Genomic DNA, 22367 nt, shown 5'->3' with positions numbered 1-22367 from the left:
GAATGCACAGTGTGATTCTTTGATTGACTGCTGCCACCTGATGCTAAGAAAATGCCCTGGGTTCATACTAGGGATTGTTGGTTCTATTAAAAGCAATGTAGATAGAGTTTATTTGTCACTGAAGCATTTTATGCAGATGTTCCTACTTCAGAGATGTTCAGTCAGTTAGGTGTAAAGATGCACTGAATAGGTTGCCATCACTTAGAATCATGGAAGTGCCACCCCCAGACACATAATTAACATGGCTGACTGATTAATTGCCCACTGAAAAATATAACTACCCATGCATTTAAATATTTATTTTCAGGCTCTGGATTTCACTGGTATTCTCTTATATTAAAAAAAATCCCAAATAATAAAAAACACTATATATACTCTTTCTAGAAAGGAAGAGCGTTGGCTGACTTCCCATCCTGTGGGATTAATCACAATGCAATTCACATTACAACATGCAAAATAATGTGTGACATCCAGTCTGACTTGAAAAATTGCTAATAACATCCCAAAACGAAAGATCTATGAATGGTTCTAATGCCTTAGGTGCAGGGGTGATCTTTAGGAACTCAACATTACAAGGTGAAGCCTCCAGAGGAAGAAAAAGCTGAAAAGTTTGGTTTTTAAAAAGTCCCCACAGGGCTTTGTTAATTATTGGGTTTGTTCATAATTATGTTTGTGGGCTTCTCTCTTTAGACTGTTGTACCAGATTCAAAGAGGCCTGACCCTGCAGATATGACTCAGGTACAATAAAGTTGGACCTTAAAAGATAGCTCCCAGTCTTAAAAAAAAAAAAGTCTGTGTGTCACTACAGCGGTGGAAGGCCTGGAAGCTCCAGGTTCAGGAGTTTCACACTGCCTACTCCATGGGAAAGCAGCATCCCCTACCTGGAAAACTTTCAAATGTGCAAGCAGAAATTGAATGGCAAAGGCCCAACTTAAAACCCAGGTCATCACTTCCATGATTAAAGTTGTCATGGGTGTAACCATGAGGTAAGAAGCAGAGGTGGGACTTCGTGCATTTAGACTTCATGCTTCTCATGTAGGTGCTTGTAATTGCCTCTTTCACATCTCTAGCAGCTTGGGAGGGAAAAAAGACATCTAGTGTTGGTCCTCTGGAGTGGATACCAAAATCAAAAGGTTTTGGTCTCATGGACTAATATCAGTGTCTACTCCATAAATTTGGTTATCTACTCCTTTTCCTGATTTGTAATATCAGTAGTCAGAAACTCCTTCCCCTTGATTAGTGCCCAGCAATACCAAGGGTGTTAAACAGTGTGTGAGCATTGAACTGCATGAACAGGAAAGCATGTCAATTTTTTATAGCAATGCAAGAATGAGAAAAGCATGGTATTTTCTGTAGACGTGTTACCAAATGCCTGAAGAGCTGAGTGGTCATGGGGAGTTTTAAGTAATTTATTTGAGCTGGACTAAGTAAAACATAATAGTTAATTTCTTATCTCTTAATAATTGCTGGAATAGACCATCTGTAAAGGTGTGCTTTTCTGTGCACCGTGTTGAATAAAAATTTCCACAGATGCTTTTGGGAGCAAAAAAACCCAAAAACATGTGGGGGCTGGATTGCACTCTCAGAGGTAGACAGGGGACTTCTCTGGGGCTTCTGGAAGCAGAGTTTGTCAGCTGGTGTCAGGGGGAGCTGATCTCATGCTTATTTGATGGCAGAACGTGGCTATCAAACTGCTGGTGTTTCCCAAACAATCAGGTGAGTGAAGGCTCCAGAGCTCTCTTGTATCAGACTGATCACACACATTTCCAGACAAATATTTTGGAAGTGGCTTCTAAAGGGGCAGGAAGAAAAGTCTGAAGTAGAGAACAAGGGACTGGCCTTGATCTGGCAGTGTGGCATGAATTCAGTAAATCAGTGAGAGCTGCCCAAGTGTCTCTTTGCCATGGGAATGGTTCAAGTGGCTCCTAGTGCAGCTCGGAGACCTCCTCTTGCTGGAGGGGACAAAGAATAGCAGTGAGGGAATACTTGCTATTATAAGCATGCTGGCTACTGGCCGGCCATGTATTAGCAGTTCTAGAGCTGTGAAGCCATATTTCCGTGATAAAAGTGGAAAATAATACCTTTATGGAGATTACCTCAACCTTGCAACTTCCCTGTAGTTCATTAGAGCAATTGCTTTTGAATTATTTAAGGCAAAGGGTGAGAAGGTGGTGATGGTGCCTGAGACAACTACTTAGAATGAATTACTAAAGTTTGGAGGTAGCTGTGGTTTTTTAACATTCACCCATTGTTTAGGGGCTTCTGAGAGTGGCACTTGCCTTCTAGCTGGGTGTTTGACTCACCCTAAAAACGAATGAGTTTAAAAGCATCCCAGCTTGGAAGCCACTTGGAGCACAATGCACCCGTTAAAGTGGTTAGAGTGGTATTTGTGTGCTCCTGAAAAAGAAGGAAAGACGATAGTGTCTCCCGAGAAAGCAAAGCAGCCACAGAAGCAAGCCACTAGCTGAAGGCTTTCCTGCTTGATTGGTTTTAAACTACAAACTGCATTCAGAGATACCCCACTTCTTTGACGGCTTTCAGCACTGGATGTGACCAAAGTCAGGTACAAAGGGCTTCCTGTGCATGCATAACTTTCATATTAGTTCTCAAATGGAGAGGGGGACATGGCCATAAATGGAAGGGTAAAATATCAAGCAGAGATTTCTTTCCTTAAAGACAATCGTGCTTGTTTCCCCTCCTGCTAATTATATCCTATAAATCCCCTACTCTCCCAACTCAGACAGTAACATTTTGTTACCTACATTCTGTCAGTAGACTTTACAAAGATCTCTAACACATGTTATAAAAGTTATTGCTATAGTACTATATATAACAGCTTTGCATAAGAGAATAGAGGCTGCCACATTTAGAAAATGCAGGTGCTATGTAAGCCCCTTTCTGAAAGAAAGAACTTAGCTCAGTTTCCTTTGAAGAACCAGAGACTTGAAATTGAAAACTGTATTAATGCCATTGTCTCCTTGTATCAGCAGGTTCCAGAGAGATTCCTGGAAGTGGCTCAGATCACGTTACGGGAGTTTTTCAATGCCATTATCGCAGGCAAAGATGTTGATCCTTCCTGGAAGAAGGCCATATACAAGGTCATCTGTAAGCTGGACAGTGAGGTCCCTGAGATTTTCAAATCCCCAAACTGCCTACAAGAGCTTCTTCATGAGTAGAGAGTTCAGCAGCTATTTATGAATGTATGAAAGTAGCAGTCCCCTTCTGATGCCCAAGTCATGTGTGTCTCTATTTTAATTTCATATATATGTGTATCGCATACATATATATATGTATATGAAATTAGACTGATCCCTCCTGGATATAAGTTTTCGTTCGGTTCCAAGGGGATGGTTATTTTACTTCAGCCTTTGGTTTACTTTTGCCCAAGACCCTTAACATTTGAAGAATCAACGGGGTTAATTTTCAGGGAGAAGAGTTTGGAAGCGTGTAAAAGCCTGTCTTAGCAAGTTAGGGCATTATGTTTAAAAATGCTTTGTCAGATTTATTGCTTGCTGCAAAGTGGCATTTTGTCTTGGTGAGACTAATGTCATGGCACAATACTACAGACAATGAAGTTTATATTATGTTTATACTGCTAAAGGTCTGAACTCTGTGGAGCCATTTCATAAGCTTCGAGCTTTTTTATTTGTATTTATATACTTTTTAATCAATAACTAGATTTTATTTCATACTTCAAAAAAATGCATCTGTTTTAGGTACTCACTCCAAGAAGTGACACCCAAGAAAGCAAACCCTATGCTTCATGTGTTCCTTACAGAAATGACAGACACCCTGCACCAGTAACCCAACATGCCAGGTTGTTTCTCTAAACTGCAGCAAGGGATGTTTGCACAAATCAAATACTGTTCTTGAAGGCTTAGGCCAGTAATTCATGCACAATGTTGTATCAACCACACTAATTTTGGAATATGGTCAGCTTACTAAAGCGGAAGCATTTCACTCTCCATAGAGTAAAAATGAAACCTTCAGCATCGTATATTGCCATGTCTCAGTCTTACTTTAAGTGGCATTAGTCCCTAAATTTATTATTTTCTTAGTCCATTCTGCCCCCCAAGATTCCCTTTCCAGCATACGAAGTTTCCTGTCCATATTTGACATCTGTCCTGAAAAGCACTTTTTGAATGATCTTAGATACAGTGGAAGAGTCTTCACTTCACAGTGCTGAGGCAAAGGAAAGAAAAAAAAAAAAGAAAAAAAAAAGGCTTGTACGTAGCTATAAAATATAATTAGTGTTTTCCTAATCAGAAGAATAAAAATTTCATTTTCATAAAAATCTAATTGAGCATTATACAAAAATCACAGTGTCCTCCTGGCTATGCAGGGTTCAGATAGCCAAATTGGATTTTTAAAATTACAGTAAGTGCAGCTTTAAAAAAAAATAAATTAAAAAAAAAATCTGTTTGAGCAATGTGGCTGCACTTGTCTTCTGAAGCTGGAGCTAGTGGTGACCAAAACCTGAGCTACAGTGTAAAGTCCCTGATGGATCTGGGTTTGCCTGAATGCTACACCACGATATGACAGAAAGAAAGAAAGCTAGCTGCTAGTTCTCATGCTTTCTTCAGTGACTCTCCTTTTCTCATGTTTTCAGAAAGAAATCGTCTCCAGAAGTTTGGGGGAAGGTTGAATATGCTATGGCACACTGTATTTGTCATTTTCTTTGTCGTCTTTTGTACGGATGCAGTAAGAATTTATTGTTATCATCAATAATATTTTCCCCTACATAATTTAATCTAAATCTAGAGGAAGTTCCTAATTAGTTCTGAATTATATTTATGCCATTGAGGATATTGGTATCTTCTTTATTTTAAAATTACATTTTGACTTTGGAGAGTGAAAGTTTACCCATGTGACTAAAGAGCTGACCTGATCATTGCAATTTCACTTCATTTACAAATACTGCTGATAGACAGAAATGGATGAAAGCAATTATTGTTAGCAGAAAGCCTTAAAAACCTGCTGACTTCAAATTAAACAGCACAATCCTCCGATTCCCTGTCATTCTTTTCAAGCACTGGCAGTATCTGTGGAGTATAGGCAATGCAGACAATAGCATGGGATGAAGTGCCAACATTTTCACTATGCATTAAAAGCAAAACAAATCTTGATCTTAGACTCCCTGAGAGTACCTAATACTGTACGTATCCTTACAATAGGCAGGACTTTTTTTTTCTTTCTTTTCTTTTATTTCATTTTGTTTTGTTTTCTTTATTTCATTTTTCCTTTTTTCTTTCTGTGTGTGTGCATGATTTGGTAAACATTACACTTCATAAAGATGTAACTCCAATGAATTCTGAGTAAGAAAGGATGAAAATTGTGTTCATGCACTTTTTTGATTTATGGGAAGAAGTGGCATAAAATGCTCAAGTTTTAATACAATAAGTTCATCATTGGCATACCATCAGATGCAAAATATTACTTTGCATCATCACCTTGGACATAAGAAAGCAAAGCCATACTTTATTCATACTACGTGGACATACTACTAGCTACCATCTCAACCTGTGATTTTACCGTTGCTTTATATTATTATTATTCTATTATATTATTATTATTAATATTAATATTATTATTATTTGGCTGCAATGGGATTCACATAATCTAAATAAGTGAAATTGTGTACTCAACACTTGATGTTGTTGCATTTATTTATTTATTTATGACTAGTATAATCTCAATAGTAAATGAGGCATAGGAATTAGGAATAGAAATTTCATCTTAAAAGCAAAATAAAAACCTCCTTGGTCTGAAAAAGTAATTAATGATAATTTCATCATTTCAATTATGTGATTTTTCTGCATTTTATAGCCATATTGCCTTTGTGCCTCCCAACTCTCCTAAAATTACAAATACATGGCATAGTTTGTATTAAATTCTAAGTAGAATCCAACCCAGTTTCTTTTAAATAATCTCAATATTATTTCACTAAAAATGGCTAAAAGGCAGGAGGCTATTTTTATTGTAATGAAAGGTTTACATAGGAAAAGAATTTCAAAATTCATGTAGAAACCCCATTTTGCCATTCATTTACTGCTAATTTATTAGATTTATTTCTGCATATAAACTTGAGGTTATAGTCTGTGCCTAGACCTTAAATGCACCAGCGGAAGGATAAAGAAAATCCTTCAAAATACCAGTTTTTCCCCCACAAGTACAATTGTTCTTGTGCCTTCTGTGGCTTACAATTTTCATCTTTGAACTTTATTTTTCAATTACTACAGCTGCAATAAACACTGACTTTTTTTTTTTTCCCGGCTGTTTGACATAATGTTGATAGCTATGCATATTTTGTGTCTTTTTAAAAATTAAAAAAATAAAAAAAAACAAAGCAGGAGAATACGTTTTTGAAGAAGAGAATTTTTAGAACAGTTTGATAACGCAAATTATTTTTTCTCAATTGTTTGAGCAGCATTCAAGTTTTGAAAATTCTTGTAGAAGCCAATTTTTTGTAACTGTGGTGCAAATCTTGTGTTTTCTTAGCCTGATGAAAAGTAGTATAGAAGCAATATTTCATACGTGACATATGTGCATATACAAATACGTATGTGGTCACACACACAGGACAACATGTGTGGGCATATGTATGGATATTTACACAAAAACACACACACACACACAAAAGAGGCGTATGAAGTGAAAAGCTTACCTTTTTCCTATCTAGATTAAGAACCTATTTTAGACATTTGTTATGTTTTGTGAAAAGAATGTTCTATTTGAAACTACAAAACATTTAATTCTTACTGTATCTCTGGTTGTTTAATGGGAACGTTTCACATTTAATGGTAAACACGTGGAAGATGTTAGAATGTAGTAATTATTTAAGGAAGTGTTCACCCATGTATTCCTGAGGTTTGCTTTGTGCCTCTGAGTATTATTTAATTAAAGTGTTTTAAGTTTGCAGAATCTTTGTTACTGTACCAGGTATGTGGGTGAACATTGAAAATCGAGGGGAACTTTTATAAAGCAATGTAAATATTCAACCTTAAGGCTGTTCTTGCATAAAGACATAAGATTTTAATAACTACATTCTGAAAACATCTGTTGAATTTATAAGAAACACTACAGTAACTGTGTAGATAGTTGAAAGCATTCTTGAAAATCCAGCTCTCTACTTTTAAAAGTTAAGTCTCTTTCATCAGATGTCAAGGGAATGGGTAATACAGTTTCTGTAAAATTGCAGAATTTTTTTCTATGTATATGAAGTCAGTTAATAGAAAAATGTTTTTTTTCCACAGGTTAATATTAATTAAGAAATAAAGGTGAAGATTTTGTGGCTTTAAAGATAGGATTTTCACCAGCAGCATTGAAAGATTATACATATATATATATACAGAAAGATATATATATATATATATTAGAAATGGAAAGTGGTTTACAAAACCCCCAAAATGAGCACTGTACATGAGAAGTGAAAGCAAAAACTATATTTGCCATGTGTATTATATAGCAATCATTGGTGTTAATAGTGCAAATGTTTCCTTCTGGTACCAACTCTGTGTTTGAAAATTCCAATACGCATTGTTTTCAAAAAGCTCCCCTTAAGGAATGTAACTGGTTTATATGAGTAAGCAGTTACTGTATTGCACTTAAATGTTCTGTTGAAGGAAATGCAATTTTGTTTTCTGTAGAACTGTTGGTTGTAAACCATCTATAAACTGAAGCTAAAAATGCTCATATTTAGAGCTGGGATGAAAACTGGTATTTAACCTTTGTATCTTCTTAGGAATATCCTTTTTAGTGTATGAAAGGTGGTGGCACTATGACTTTATTCAGTCTTTTCATCTGAGCCACAGTCACCTCTCTCCCAAAGCAGCCACCTTCCAAATGCACAAATACTGGGATATGTAGAAACGAATCTAGAAGAAACAGTGAGCTTACATTTTTCTCTAAAATCCATACCTTCTGCATTAATTGTACCACTCGAGTGAGATAGCAGACAAACACAATAACCATCTCATTACCATATAACGGTGTAAGAGTCAGAAACTAAAAAAAGGAGGGGGAAAAAAAGCCTCTTTAGGTCGGTTTTAATGCTGCCCAGAAGAGTCAAAGGTTAAGGTTTAAACTGATATTGTCCCAGCCATTACTCATATGTATATAGTTACAAAAGTGACAAAACACTGCCTTTATATTATTTAGCAATATGTTGTAAATAGCATTATTAAGCTCTTTTTTTTGTAATAAAGACCCTTTAATTTGAAGATAGTACAATAACTGAACTGATAAAGTCAATTTTTGATTTTTTTTTATTTTATTTTTTAGCTAGAGGCAATTTCAACTGTGGATTTTTTTTGTTGTCGTCTGTTGTTCTGAAGATTTTGCATAATTTATTGGTTTAATTTATCCTAATTTATTTGATGAAGGTGTACAATTTTGTATTACCAAGGATGTACTGTAATATTAATTGATGACAAGATAAAACAATAAGACTCCCCTGTCCGTTTGGAAAAAAAAGGTGCAGTAGACAATTGATTGAAAAAAAAGTTACAATTCTAGCTTGGCAGCTACTAAATTTAAGATAAACACAGGAAAAATGTTTGGGGGGGTGGATTTTATTTTGTGTGTTTAAAGCTTTTGTATACTCTCCAGACTTTTACCTTTTTGCTTTGTACCACTTAAAGGATACAGTAGTTCAATTGCCTTGTGTGCCTTCCATCTTCTCTAAACTGAATGTATGTGCAGTATATATGCAAGCTTGTGCAAAATAAAATATAAATTACAAGCTCATTGCCATTGTTTACATTTATTTCCAGAAGTTTATGTTGCCCTACGACAAGAGGTGAACTCCTGAACCTCTTGGCTGTTAGGCCAGGCTGTGGCCTAACACTGTACTCCTCTGAAGGTTTTCTTCTCCCCTTAGTTCAAATTATTTATTAATGAAACTACCAGCCCTCTTGCAAAATTGATATAATGATTTATGGCCTCGGTGTCCTACCTCCAGCACAGCGCCGGTTAAGATAATGAATGTTATTTTGCAATAGTCTATCTGCCAAGGAATAACTCCCTGGAAGAGACCTGTTATGTCTGAGGCATAACCCTTTAAATTAAATGGAGCCAATGTGAGCTATTTTGTTGATGCTGGTTAATCATTTCCTGGGTATACCTGCCATGCTGGAGTCCTGCAGTAGGGGTTCCTCAAGCTGGGTGAATGCAGGGATAGTGCTTGTTGAGCCGTGGTGGTTCACACTTCATTCACATTTGTTACTCTTACCAGTCTGGCCTTGTGGTACTGACCAGATATCATCCTCTGTTCTCATTGTTACAATCCATCACTCATGGATCTCTTCTGTTTCAAGATGAGTATTCATATATTTCATTATATGAAACTACTTTGTTCCTACACAATCCCTCAAAATATGTTTGTTCATGTTTTTTCTTTTGCTCTTTCCTGTGTCTGCTGTTTCATATGTGTCTTAAAATTCTGGGGTTGAGTGGACCTTTGATTTACGTGAGTGTCTGTGTTTCAGATATGAAAGTTCTCTTTTTGGCTTAGAATTGGTGCAGATGGTAGTAAGACTGTAGCTTATTTAGATTGCAAAATCCTGCAAGACTCTTCTGATTTTTGAAGGAGAAGCATGTTAAAAATATATTTTGAGGTAATTTATTTTCAGTGTCTTTCCTGATTCAGCCTCAGGACACCAGAGCAGTGCTGGATCCTGAATCCAGCTTTAGCTTCATTGTAAAAACCAAATAAATTCTTCACATCTGCAACAGCAGTTAAAACTCCATGTATTTTTGTACAACTGGAATTCATTTGTTGGGCCACATCAGTACAAGGTGTAAAGGAAGTCTGTGGGAGGTCATGAAGTTACACCTACATCCATAAGTAATAATAATTTAAATGTGAGATCTTCTCTGGTTTTACTGCAAACACACTGCCTCTCCTACTTACATCTACCACATTACCAAACCAACATACTAAAATAATTTTTATCTTAGTTATCAAGATTTAACTAGATGAGGGAGAGAGAGATCATCCTCAGGTACCCAGTTAATGGACCAAAGGATCTGAGCTGTGTGGGTATTGCCAGCTCACTCTGTGCCTCTATCAGTTTTTCTCTCAAATATACTGGTTCTGTGAAATGCAGGACAATATTTGCCATTTTACCCTGCAGTGGAAAGCACACAGATCTCTAAATAAGAAATCCTAGTTATTGGCATCTCAGACTACTGCAGGAGTTCAGAGCTAGACTGGAATTTGGCAAGTAGTCCCTGTCATTGCAGAGGGCCAAATCAACTTTCCCAGGCTTCAAGCACCCTGAAATGATCCAAGTTCTGCGGATCTGGCCATCTGTGCTTGGAAATCCTCAGTTCCCCTAATACCTGGAATTTTTACAATAAGAAAGATACTATGTTCTAACTTAAAAATTATGAGGAAGACATGAATTATCCCTGAGGAAGGCAAATAACTGAACAATTTTATGTCATTGAGACCATCACTAGCAACTGGGGTCTTTTACACACCATGTTACTAAGCAGCTGAATGTGGAAGATTGCATTTTGTCATTTGAGAGCCTGAAAGGGTTAATTGCTCTCATTTTCTTGGTCTGTACTCTTATTTATGCCCAGTCTAGGTTGTGCCAACACAATTTCTATGGAGATGATCCCTTCTGATCCAGTCTTCCCTCTTTGTTAGGAGGGAAAGGGAGAGTGGCAGCGTACAACTGACTGCATTTGGGAAATAATGGCAAATGTGTCCCTCACTTTTTGCAGTGGCTTCCAGTGCTCCCCCAAACTCATCTTAGTGGCTTTTAAAATATGACATTGTGTTTGTTTTAAGAACACAATATGCAAAATTAAATCTTTGCTCAATTCTATTGTTGAATGGGGATGGAGGGCTCCCAGGGTGAAGGCAGAGCTGCTAGATAAAAAGGGCTGAGGGGTAGGAGGGTTGTTTCCCTGCCTGGTCCAAGTGTTTGACCCTCTGGGCGCATTGCAGTGCTTGCCTGTTCTCCCAGCTTTTCAGTGGGCAGGGGCATTTGGAGAAGCTGCCTGTTAAAGCTTGATAGATTGGTGGGTGCAGAAAATCCCTCAATTGCTACAATGGCTATTTTTGTGTACAGTTTATTAAGACCACAACCACACCTGTGCTTCAAAGAAATTAAAGAGGTATCTTTTATTTAAATATTGAAATATTTTAGACCCAGAAATGAATGCTTGCTGGCTTATGTTAGCCTGACTCTCTCCAGAGCTGCAGAGCAGAGTGAGACACTGACTCTCCTTCAGAGAAAGGACCCCCCCACCTCACCCTGCCCAGAGTCTGGGAGGCTCTGATTGCATTTTCGTGAATAAATCCTGGGCGAGTGAATAGTGGTACTTTTCCATTTATTTGGGAATCAGTGTGATCAAACAAACAAACAAACAAACAAGCTATTTGCTTCACAACAAAACACATGAAAATGAACTGCTGTTCGTACCCAAATGCAGTTAATTGCATGCACGGTTTAATTTTATTCTTTAAAATTAGGCTTAAGTTTGAGTCTCTATCTAGGCAAAGGAAAATAAAAGCCGAGAAAGATGGCACAGATAGCTAAAGAAATACTACTGGCTCCAATGTAAATATGTTTGTGGTTTGCAAGAGACCTGCCAGTCAAGCAGCTGTGGGAGGTAACAGGGGAGAACGCATGAGAGGAAAAAGTCTTGTGGCAACAGTGGCCAGTTTCATTATGGCCACTGCCAGACTGTGAAACAACTCTGGGGGCTTGAAATCCTATTGCCTATTAAAACTGGGCATGACAGCTCTTTTTTATGCTTCACCAACCAGAGATGGAACAGTGTCCTAGGGGAAATAAGGAAAAATATTTATTACAAGTGTTTAACACCTTTTAGTACAAAACAACCCTAATATGCAGCACTCAAGGATAATTCATGCCAGCACATGTAAAACCAAGGGAAATCGTTTATCAGCTCAATAATTTGGTCAGAGCTTTTAAAGGAAGAGATGATGCTCCAGTCAGAACCATAAGGCCAGATTTCTCTGAAGTGGAGGCACTTTAGATTTTTTTTTTATATTATTTTTACAATTTCTCAGTAATCCACACAAGGCTCTGACAACACACCCACCCCAGGGACTGCATGCCTGCCTGACTTGGGCTGAAATCTGGCCATTCAAACTGAGGGTTTACCTCATGCATGACAGTAGTTGCTGGCATATTTAAGAAAGCCACAGGACAGTCGGGGTTGGATCTTGAACAACACATGAGGTAGAGGTTTAAACTGCTTCAAAGGTTTATCTGAAAACCTGAGCTTGTCTCACACTGCAAACAGCCTGGAAGCATAAGGACAGATCAAGGGGCGTATTTTGAATCTTTTCTGATAAAATATGTGTGTTTGGAAGTGGTATAATATAAAATGAGCTTCACTGCTTTCTTGCACAGACATATGCACTGTGACCTCCCAGCTTTGGGAGAAACCTAGAACTCAGGCGGGGGGAGCTCCACCACTCGCTGAGCGCCACAGGGAAAAATCTCAAGCACTTTCAAAGGGCTGTGCCCAAATCTATTCCTACTCCATGTCCCCATTTTATAGGGAGTGAAATGGAGATGCAGCGTGGTGGCACCGTGTCCCCAGGACCCCCACCTGCCCACTGCAGAGCTGGGAACAGCTCCTGCTCTGCAGCACGCGTTACTCATTAACGCCCGGTTCCTGGCTAACAGCCTGCACACGGGGGTCCTGCACAGCCCTCCCAAAGACCCCGCGTTGCATTGCACAGTCCACAACCTGCTGCCCTGCTAGTTTTAGCTCCTAGCTGAAATCTTGCTTCCTGGCAGCCTTTTGCATCTTTGTGAGTGGCCAATATGTTAAAATACCGTTTACCCGGCCATTTGCTTTCCCAGAAGGTGGGGGGAACCGCAGAGGGATTGGAGAAGCCCATCCATGGCAAGGATGTCCCCCTGCCTGTGAGTCAGGTTTCTCCCCTCCATCAGGGAGAACCTGCTGCTTAAATGGTATTTCTGCCCTTCCAGAAATTTCCAGAGTGTTCAGCAGCCTTTAACCGGGGCCACGGCCGGCTGCTGGTGGCGGCACAGGGTGGCTGAGCCAGCCAGCGATGGCAGGGAAAGAAAAGTTCAAGGTGTGCTGTGGTGAGGCAAGGGGAAAACCCAGCTCTGCCAGAGAATGACCCTGTGCAAAGGCCGGGCAGATGGGTGCTGCCTGAGGCCACAGAAGCTGCTCCCTGCTCGGAGCAAAGAGGCCCAAAGCTGGTGGCCAAAGGCACCCAGGGAGTGCTGGAGCACAGCAGTGGCAGGAAGGGTCTAGAGCTCCCACCACAGCGGTGGGGTGAAGCTGGTGGCCAGTGGCAGGCACCCCTGCCCTTCATGCAGCTCCCTCCCTGTATTTCCAGATTTCAGTACCCTTCTCACATCTCTTTGGAGAGGGGAAGTGAACAGGGGTGGAGGTGGTTTTGACAAGGTGAACGTGGCAGCAGCCCCAGCAAGCAGGCATGCATGTTGTCCCCAGCAAAAGATAATAGCCCAATGATTCTGGATATAGTGTTACAGCACTTGCAAAATTCAGGTTTTGTTCAAAATGTAGTACTTTATTTACATAGATAATATCGGTAATATATATAATTATTATTATTATTATTAATCTTAAGGAACTTTGTTTTTATTGTTATTATTAATCTTAAGGAACTTTGTTATTTCATAAATATAAATAAAATGTAGTTATCCTTAATCTGATTTCAAATAACCTGAAAAGAGGATCAAAAAAGTGCAAGAGAGCTGTACAGCAAGGGAGAAAATGGCGAGTGGGGGAAGGGGGGTGAGGGTGTTGACTGTAAAAGAAAGAAAATGATCCCAATTCTAGCACTGCTGGAAAAACGTGAAAGTTATTGCTGCACAAAGAACCTCTTGAACTGCTCTGCCTTCCAAAATTTCTACTGCACTCTCTGCAGTTACTTGTGTATGGCAGAAGCAGCATCTTTGTATTATATGAACAGTCTGCTTCATAATCAAATACCATCTGTCGCTACATCTGAACTTGTTTTCAACATCTGTGCGTTCTGGTCTTAACAAAGCTTTAAAAACTAATTCAAAAACTTTCACAGATCACTGACTAAATATGTACATTTACCATCTTTCATATTGGTTTAAAATATTTCTTCTATAGCTGCATCCCCTTGGCTGGGAATAGTTAAGATGTATACACTGAGTTGCTTTATTAAGCTTATTTTCTAATGGCCTTGGGTAGCCAAGTGCAAAAGAGGGACACTTGCTCAGGCACCGAGAGGACCCATCATATTCTTTCTTGGTGCCAATACAGTCCCTTTCTGCCAATGAGAAACCTGAAAGTTGATCAGCTACCATACCCCAATTACTCAAAATGACACTACAGATAAAACTGCAACCAAGGGGAGAATCAACTGTATGGCTTATATGCTGCTAAAGTGTGTCTGAACAAATGGTGAAGTAAAATCATGAGAGCCCTCAGGAGGATAAGTACGTTGTTACTTTGCACATGCTTCAGAAATGTGAAGTACATCTTTACAGAACTTTTGGCCAACCCCCTGGCAGATGTTGACCAGTTTTGCTTATGTATACATCAGTTGCAGAACACTAAAACAGAGATTGGAAATTTTAATTTAGTCAAGGCAGTTGGGCTAAAATGATGGCTTTTGTTGAAACCATTAAATAGAGCTGCCTAATGAAGTACAGTACAGCACTGGCAAACCGAGCCCTGATGAGATGCAGCAGCTTCCAAACTGCAGCCCTGCAAAAGGGAAGAAGGAAGCTTGCAAGTCTTTAACTAAAGTGGAATGGCGACAGCCCTTGTAAAGCTGCTGTTTGATTTTGTGTTTGAGGGCAGATGCACTTGTACATTATCACCCTGACATTTTAACCATTAGTTGGAAATGTGCCGTTGCAGTTCCTGCCATATTTTTCTCAATCCTATTTGTTAGAAAGTGAGCTAATAGACAGTGTGATGAAGTGATCATAAATTCACTTTCAAAGGGCATTTGGGTTCAGAGCCTAAAGATTGAATATGGCAAATTCTTAGGCATGGGGAAGAAGGTGGGGGCCAGGAGGGTCATTCTCACTGATGGGTTCAGTGATTGATTCCACTACAGAACTATATTTGCCCTTTACTTGGCTGTTTAACACAGAATAGCTATAATAGGTTCCCGATCCATTATTCCTCTTCTTCCTAGGGTCACTGTGAAGTGAAAGAAAATATAACCTTGGCTGTAATAAAATAAACTTTAGCATTATCAGGTGTTTGGAAATTGGAAAGTGTCTGATTGCTTTGTATAGGATACACACACACACACACACAGACACACACGCACGCACGCACAAAAAGGGTTATAATATAATCCTTCGTGCTGCCTCTGACAAATGGTTATTGCCATTCAGTATTGGTTTTTTGATCATGCAATAATATGGTACCATGCAAGTCCACACAGCCTTGAAATTCTTATTATTATGCACAGCCTTCCAAAAATCAAATGCAGAATGTTGCTCTTTTAATGGGGATTAACAGCATTTTTTTAAAAGATAGGTGGCTTAGAACAAAATTTGCTTTAAGAGAGAAAACATTATCTGAAAGGCAATATGAAAATTAGTGTTTTAGCACAAGGCAGCCCCAAAATATTTTCAATAATTAGAAGAGACTTATGTTCCATTTCACTGTTTAATGTGTTATATAGTATAGAGCAAGTGCCACTGTAGTTAAGTGTTTGTCAGCATTTCCCTTGTAAATCCTGGTTTTCCAGAGGGTTGCTGTAACTTGCCAATTTCAAATCGCACTGGGCTAACACTCACTATCCACATTGTCAGCCCAGATGCAAATTTCTGTTGTTGTTATTACCAAAAATGAAATCAAGTGAAGCTGCTGGTTTTTAGTTCATGGCAAAAGATGATGGCTTGGAAGTGGGGGATGGTGGTGGCTTGTGTGCTTTCTTTTTTCCCTTCCCTGTTCCTCCTAGTTGGGATTTTGTTGCTGCAATGATCTGATTCAAATGGGTTTGATTTGAAAGGGATGTGAAAGGTTGTTTTTTGTATACCCCAAAAAATAAGTGACACGTAGAAGACTGAGGCAGAGAAGAGGGCAGTGTTCTTATCTGGTACAACTTACTCCCAGCCAGGCAGTTGGTATCCAGGGGTACTCCTGCTGACCCCATTCCAGGTTTGAGTTCTGCATCATAAAGGCTTTAACATGATAATAAGTGCTCATTAAGCAGCTGAGTCCTGAAACAAAACAAAATTAGTTGACTCAGCTGGAGCAACTCCTATGAAGCACAGAACCCATGTCTCCTCCCAGACTTTGGGGCCAACTTTTGGGATCCTTACAGGACCTTGTAAACCATGAAGAAGGGACCAATCATTCTTCAACATCCCCAAAACCTACATGACCCCACAATGGGCACGGGAGATCACAGGTCTTCGAGGTTGGAGTCCCAAAATTTCTCTGCTTGTCAATGAAGCAGAGGGGTGCCTCCTTCACTTTTAAGCAATTAAAATTATTTTTCCAAATTTAAGAAAGAATTCTGAAGCATTGCTGTCCTCTTATTGATTGAGTCTTTTACTGTTTAACTCCTGACTAGTTTTTTTATACTGGAGAAATCTGTACTGAGATGTTCTCGCCTGCTTTCCTTTGTGGGTATAGCCCTCCACCCCTGTGAGGTATGAACACATGAATTCAGATTGAAATGGGATTTCCACCAGTACAGGAGTATATTTTAAGTGGAGAAACAGGCCTAAGGTCAAATGTTTGCATTGAGGAGGAGTGTACTTGTAGATCTTTGCAAATCTTGTTTTCTGCAAGTAAAGAAATGGGGACTCCTTGGGTGAGCAGTGGTTACCAGCTCTAGGGAGGCTAAAAAATGGTAATACCACACTCCAGCTGCCTGGAGAAAGACAGTTTAGAGAATGTGTTCATATCACTTGGAAGATACCCACAAATCCTATAGTACTTTTAAATCAGCTGATATTACTTGCAGAGATGGCAGCTGGGGAGTTTATCTTGCTGGGTAGGTTGGGGTGTGGCTGCTGGTATTTTTGGTGCTCTGGACTGAGAGACCAAGGTCAGCAAAAGAGACTATGACATTAGTGGTGTTACATCAGCTTACATCAGGTGAGGTTTCATTCTGTGCACAGTAGCAGCAGATTATCTTTATAAGCCATTGCTCAGGTACCTCCTCCAAGATCTGCACTTATCACAGCTACCCCATACACCACTTCAGCATAGAAAACAAGGGCTCTATTAGTCACAAACTATTTTCCCCACTTGGAAAAATTCTTATGTAGATTCCACTTGAAAATAAAGGGCAATTCCCTGTCTATTTAGTGTTAAGTCAGAATGCCACTTTTTTTCTATATCCAAGCCCCAAATTTCCATATATTGATGCATTCCACCACAAAATTCAAACTTGAAGATCAGAGGACCCCAGCTAAATGTCAAGACATTTCCACACAAAAGAAACACTGGATTTGTCCTCTATGTAAGGCACACAGCAGATAAAACCAATAATACCTTATCTCCTCCCATGACTTCCTGGCCAGGAGCAGCAGCAATATATATTAAGATATCAATTGACTGTTTATAGGATTAAGTAAGGAATAGCTGAAATCAGTCTTTGCTTTTATTTGAGTTTAATTCATCCAGTCAGAGATCTGTGTGGTAACCACCTATAATAAAGTAATAATGGCAATAATAACAGAGCTTTGCACTTTTACAGCATCTTCCACTGAAAGTTATCTGTGTGCTTCATAAACATTACTCTTACATCCATTCCTTCAATTCTTCCACTGTCTCCTCATCTTTATCTGTAGAATCTGCAGTAATATGATAGCACGGATGGCCTTACAAATAAACTAAGGCGAGCTGTTACTTCAATGAAATATAGGAAGAGCAAGGTAAAGTTATGTGAAAAATATGAGGGAAATTCAGTAGGCTAGGGATAAGCATATATTTATTTTGTTAACATATTATGTGCTCATTTAAGGATAAAAGAAAGTCCATACATTTTGCTAGGTTCACTGATATTCTTGCATTAAAGGAACATAAATCAACATGCACCACTCAGCATGTCGGGTTTCTGAGGCATAAAATGGAGAGGAAGAAAAATATCAGTGAAGAAAGTTTGGAAAGACACGAGTTTTGTTTCTTTAGAACAGATAATACTTTCTAAAATCTTAGTCTTATGAACATACATTTCACACCCGAGTAAGTCACAGTATTGAAAGGTGGCAGGAAATGTAGGCATGGGGTTGCAATTTTAAATTCCCCAGAACAGCAGGTCTCCCTTCATCTAGGGTTATAGGGTAACTAGCTCACTAAGCACAGTTATGAGAAAAATAAGAAATACCAGAAAATACTGACACAGGTATTGTATTCAGTGTCTTGAACTGCCTTCAGAACAAGGAAAGAAGGTGCTATTTTCTCTAGGAAATTCATCCCTGGGATCTTAGCCTGTCTCTAGTGGAAAACTTCCTAGAGTGAAATTCTGTCCAAGTGGATAGCAGCACAAAGCCCTTATAGCACTAAGCTTGTGGTAATGGCTTCTTCTATTTTAGCGCTTTAATGCAAAGTGAAAGGCAAACAAAATTTAAAAGATGAGGACAACACCTGATAATGCATAAAATTATGCAAGCAGGCAGATTTGGGAGAAAAATGCACAGTAAATTGGAGTTCTGCATATGGAAAGGGCTTCTAAGTAGGAAAATCCCCATTTTCCACCAGTATCTTTCTCCTCTTGTGCTCTGTTGGTTTGAAGATCGTCTCCACAAAGATGCTGGTCCCTCTATGACTAAGTGGCCGTTTCCATTGCTGGGCAAATCCAGGTTGTAATCGAGCACGGTGAAATACTGGGAGAGGCATGGATAGCAGAGGGAAAGGGAACTGGCAGTGGACTCCAATGGAGGACCAGGACAAATAAGAGAACTATGGTCTATGCCTCCTCTATCCATAAAATACCAGCAGTAGGAGTATTTTCCTGTGCTAGCTGTATTGAGAGGGGCTCTGTGTATAGATATCAAAACTACCCAGCTATTACCCCCTTAGTAATTTCATTCTGCCCTCCCCCTTTTCTCAGTATGACAGTAGCACTAGCCCAGTAATTGGATATTTTCATTTCTCAAATTCACTGGTATTTAATTTTTATACCATTCTCAGAACCTATCACATATTTGTTTTGATTTATTCAATATTGATCCTTTCTCTGACTTTCAAGCAGCTATCACCTTCCCTGCCCATTCCCAGGGAATCTGCCAAGCCAGCAGTTTGTGATTTTGTCATAATACATGTGCTTCATTTGCTGAGTGGCTGTCACAAGCATCTCACAAATGTTACATCCCCTCTTTTTATTCACACGTTCTGTATATTCAATGTTCCCAGGGATGGGCTTTTCTTGTGTGGAGAAGCAAGGCTTTTTGTATCAGTTTGCAGGATACAAATCTAAACCTGTTTTAGCAGAGAAAGAGGAGTTTTATTTTTGCTGGATTTGAATAAATGCTCTTATCTGGATTTCCACAATACACTATGCACACGAGAGCAGAAAAAAGACAGCTGACTGTGGAGAACCCAGGGCCACATTTTCTGAAGTGTCGAGGTGGCTTCAGCAGGTTTCACTTTGTTAGCAGTCACTTGCATTTTGCTTGCTCATGGTACACAAGCATGTCCCCATTTCAGAAAATGGTAAAGAAAATTGTAAAATATTCTAAACAGCTTTTCCCAAATCTGTTCTTTGTTAGTTCTGTCTCTCACTGCTGAGAGTCATGTACAGTGTGGCCATGAAAAGAAAGCCAAGTATCACTGGTCTAAACATTTTACTTTTAGTAGTTACCCTCTTCCAAGGAAACATAAAGCAAAGCCCATACCAAGCTATGTTAAGAACACAACCTGGAGACCAAGGGAAGTTTTCATCCCCTTCTATTTAGGCCCATCTGGAGTATCACCTCTCTCAACTCTGGAAAACAAAGAGGATATTGAGAAGCTGGAAAGGCCCGAGTAGAAGGAGACCAGGATCATCAGCTCATGAGTATTGAAGAAAGATTGAAGCAACAGGTCTCATTTAAGAAGGTGAAGAGGAGGCTGGGAAGGGAGGTCTCTAGTCAATATTAGAAGGGTAGTCACAAAGTCAGTGTTGGAAGAGTAGTCACAAGGACAACTGAGCTGCTTTTCTTGGGAATGACAGACAGTAAAACAAGGAGAAATAACTGATGCCCAAAGATTTTTTTGCTTTTTCTATGTATTTTTATTTATTTGTAGTTTTGTAGATTTTTAACCTAGAGATGTATAGTTTCTTGAATTTACTTACACTTTAGAATAGTAGATTACCCTTTCTAACACATTATGTCACATTCTTGAAATTTTATTTAGTCTTATTTCCAAGAAAAGAATTTCTAACAAGGACATCTTGTTTTACACCAGCACTTGGGAGACATAACAAAATACAGGGCGAAGAACCCTTTGGAGCCTCTCCAATAGTGCAGGTCCCAGGCTGGTTTCCCAGGAGAACTGGCCTCCTATTAGATCTACTTGCTTAATATGCTAATTAATTAAACTTATAAAATGATGATAATCTGATGCCATGAGTGTGCATAGCTATATTTTGTGCACCTGAAAGATTCATTAAAGAGCTGCTCTTTGCGACAACCACTTTAATGCTTGGAAAGTTTTTCTTTCAATTCCAAGCAACATAACCACGAGCTGTGGCCCAGAAGATTTGGAATAGGCAATAAATAACATTTATTCACTTGAGGAGTAAATTCCTAGTGCAGGAGCAAGCTACCCAGGAGCTGGTATCTCAGTCCATGCAGGCTTTCAAGACTCATCAAGAAAAAAATAAAAAACAAAAAACCAAAAACAGATGTGACATTATCTGGCCAGTTGCTAATAGCTGTGCACTGAGCTGGAGGCTGAACAAGATGACCTCCAGGAGGTTCCTTGCGTTTCATACTTCTATGGTCAAAAAGTGTTATGAAAGTTCAAAGGAACTTTTCAAGAAGCCCTCTGAGAGCATACACATATATATGCCAACAGAGGGAGAAATCAAACAGGGTTTCCCATACAAACAGCTTCTCAAGATATTCCACCATCAAAGTTAAGCTCCTGTGATCTCCACAGGCATTTGAGACATGAAGAAGAGTAGAATATGGAAGTCTGAGAAAAATAGTCCCTGTGTAGTTTACACTCAAGTTTTTAGTCTTATCCCTATAAAATTCTTGTACCTCTTGGGAAACCCCCAGCTTTCTGTAGAAGCATCTCCCAGCTTCCTCCTAGTTCTTCCATAAACCATTTCTTTTCTTTAAACTGTTTTCCTTTCTTGTGAGCTTGCATTCTTCCTAATTCCACATCCTGACATTGTGGAATTTTGTCTCTATTCTCTCAGGAACATGCCATCTTGTGTAAACCCGAGATCTGGCTTCTTATCTCCAGTAATTTCCACTCTCAGCAGCCTCAGAAATAACTGTTAATTAGAGGCATATGCTTGGGGGCTGTGTCCATTTCCACAGTTTGTGCTGTATCACTCAGGGGAAGCAACGGTTGAAAAATCTATCCTTTTCTATGGAGAAATACCTTTTATTTGTCGTAGCACCCCAGGCAGCTTACAAAGTAAAAGATGGTTTTGCATAGGGAAATTCAGAGATGGGGCAGACTTTTGCATGGATTCTTTTCAGTAAGCATTTTGCTGCATTACCATTTCTGCTATCGCGTCCAGTGTCACCAGGGAATGGTTCAGCATAAACACCTCCTGAGGAACTGTTCCAGAGCCTAATGCCAACCTGAGACAGCTGCTGATGCTGAACAACATCGTCAAGGGCCCACTGTCCCTTCCTGCCACTCCTCCTCCTTCACTACCAGTGAAAGAACTATGAAAAGACCAAGAGCTGGTGTACAGCCAACAAGAACTAAAGATCTTGCAGCTGGTTGTACCACCTGTGCCTTGTGAAATTCCAGCCAAAACAACGTCCCCTCCCTCCCCTCAGATAACCCCTTTATTAGAGAGAAGGGCATCCCGTTTGATAACTCTATGAGCGGGAGGGGCACGTGCACAGCAGCAGGTATGGAAGGCAGCCTCTCCCGCGGGTGCGGGTGGCTGTGGCCACCGCTCGCCCGTCGTTTGCGGGTGTGCCGGGGCTCGCTGCCGCGTACGCCCAAACCCACACGCAGCGTGCAAGCCACATTGTGCCAGATATATATAGCTGCTCAATGCCACCCTGCTGAGCCAGTGCCAGGACAGATCACGTGCTGCCGGCTTTATTTGGGCTGGTTTGAGGGAGATGTACAGAATCCATGAGTGAAAGCGCTGACACATGCGACTCTGACACAAAAGGAAGAATCCTTCACTTAGAGCCATAGAGCAAATCCAGTGTTCTGGATTCCCCCATTAATATCAAAGGGCA

At 39.6% G+C, this 22367-nt stretch overlaps 1 protein-coding gene across 1 annotated transcript in view; it reads left to right on the top strand.

Annotated features, from left to right (window-relative positions):
• PROX1 (prospero homeobox 1) overlaps nucleotides 1-8745 on the top strand; it is a 49545-nt gene extending 40800 nt beyond the window's left edge. The window contains exon 6 of the mRNA XM_077781886.1: nucleotides 2991-8745. Within this exon, the coding sequence (XP_077638012.1) occupies nucleotides 2991-3176 (186 nt within the window). The 3' untranslated portion in view covers nucleotides 3177-8745. The remainder of the gene's footprint in view (nucleotides 1-2990) is intronic.
• The last annotated feature ends 13622 nt before the right edge of the window (nucleotides 8746-22367 follow it).

This window comes from Lonchura striata, chromosome 3, assembly GCF_046129695.1.
Source record: "Lonchura striata isolate bLonStr1 chromosome 3, bLonStr1.mat, whole genome shotgun sequence".
In the NCBI taxonomy this organism is placed as follows: Eukaryota; Metazoa; Chordata; class Aves; order Passeriformes; family Estrildidae; genus Lonchura; species Lonchura striata.
The sequence above is the reverse complement of the archived record's forward strand: the minus strand, read 5'-3'. Positions and strand labels throughout refer to the sequence as shown.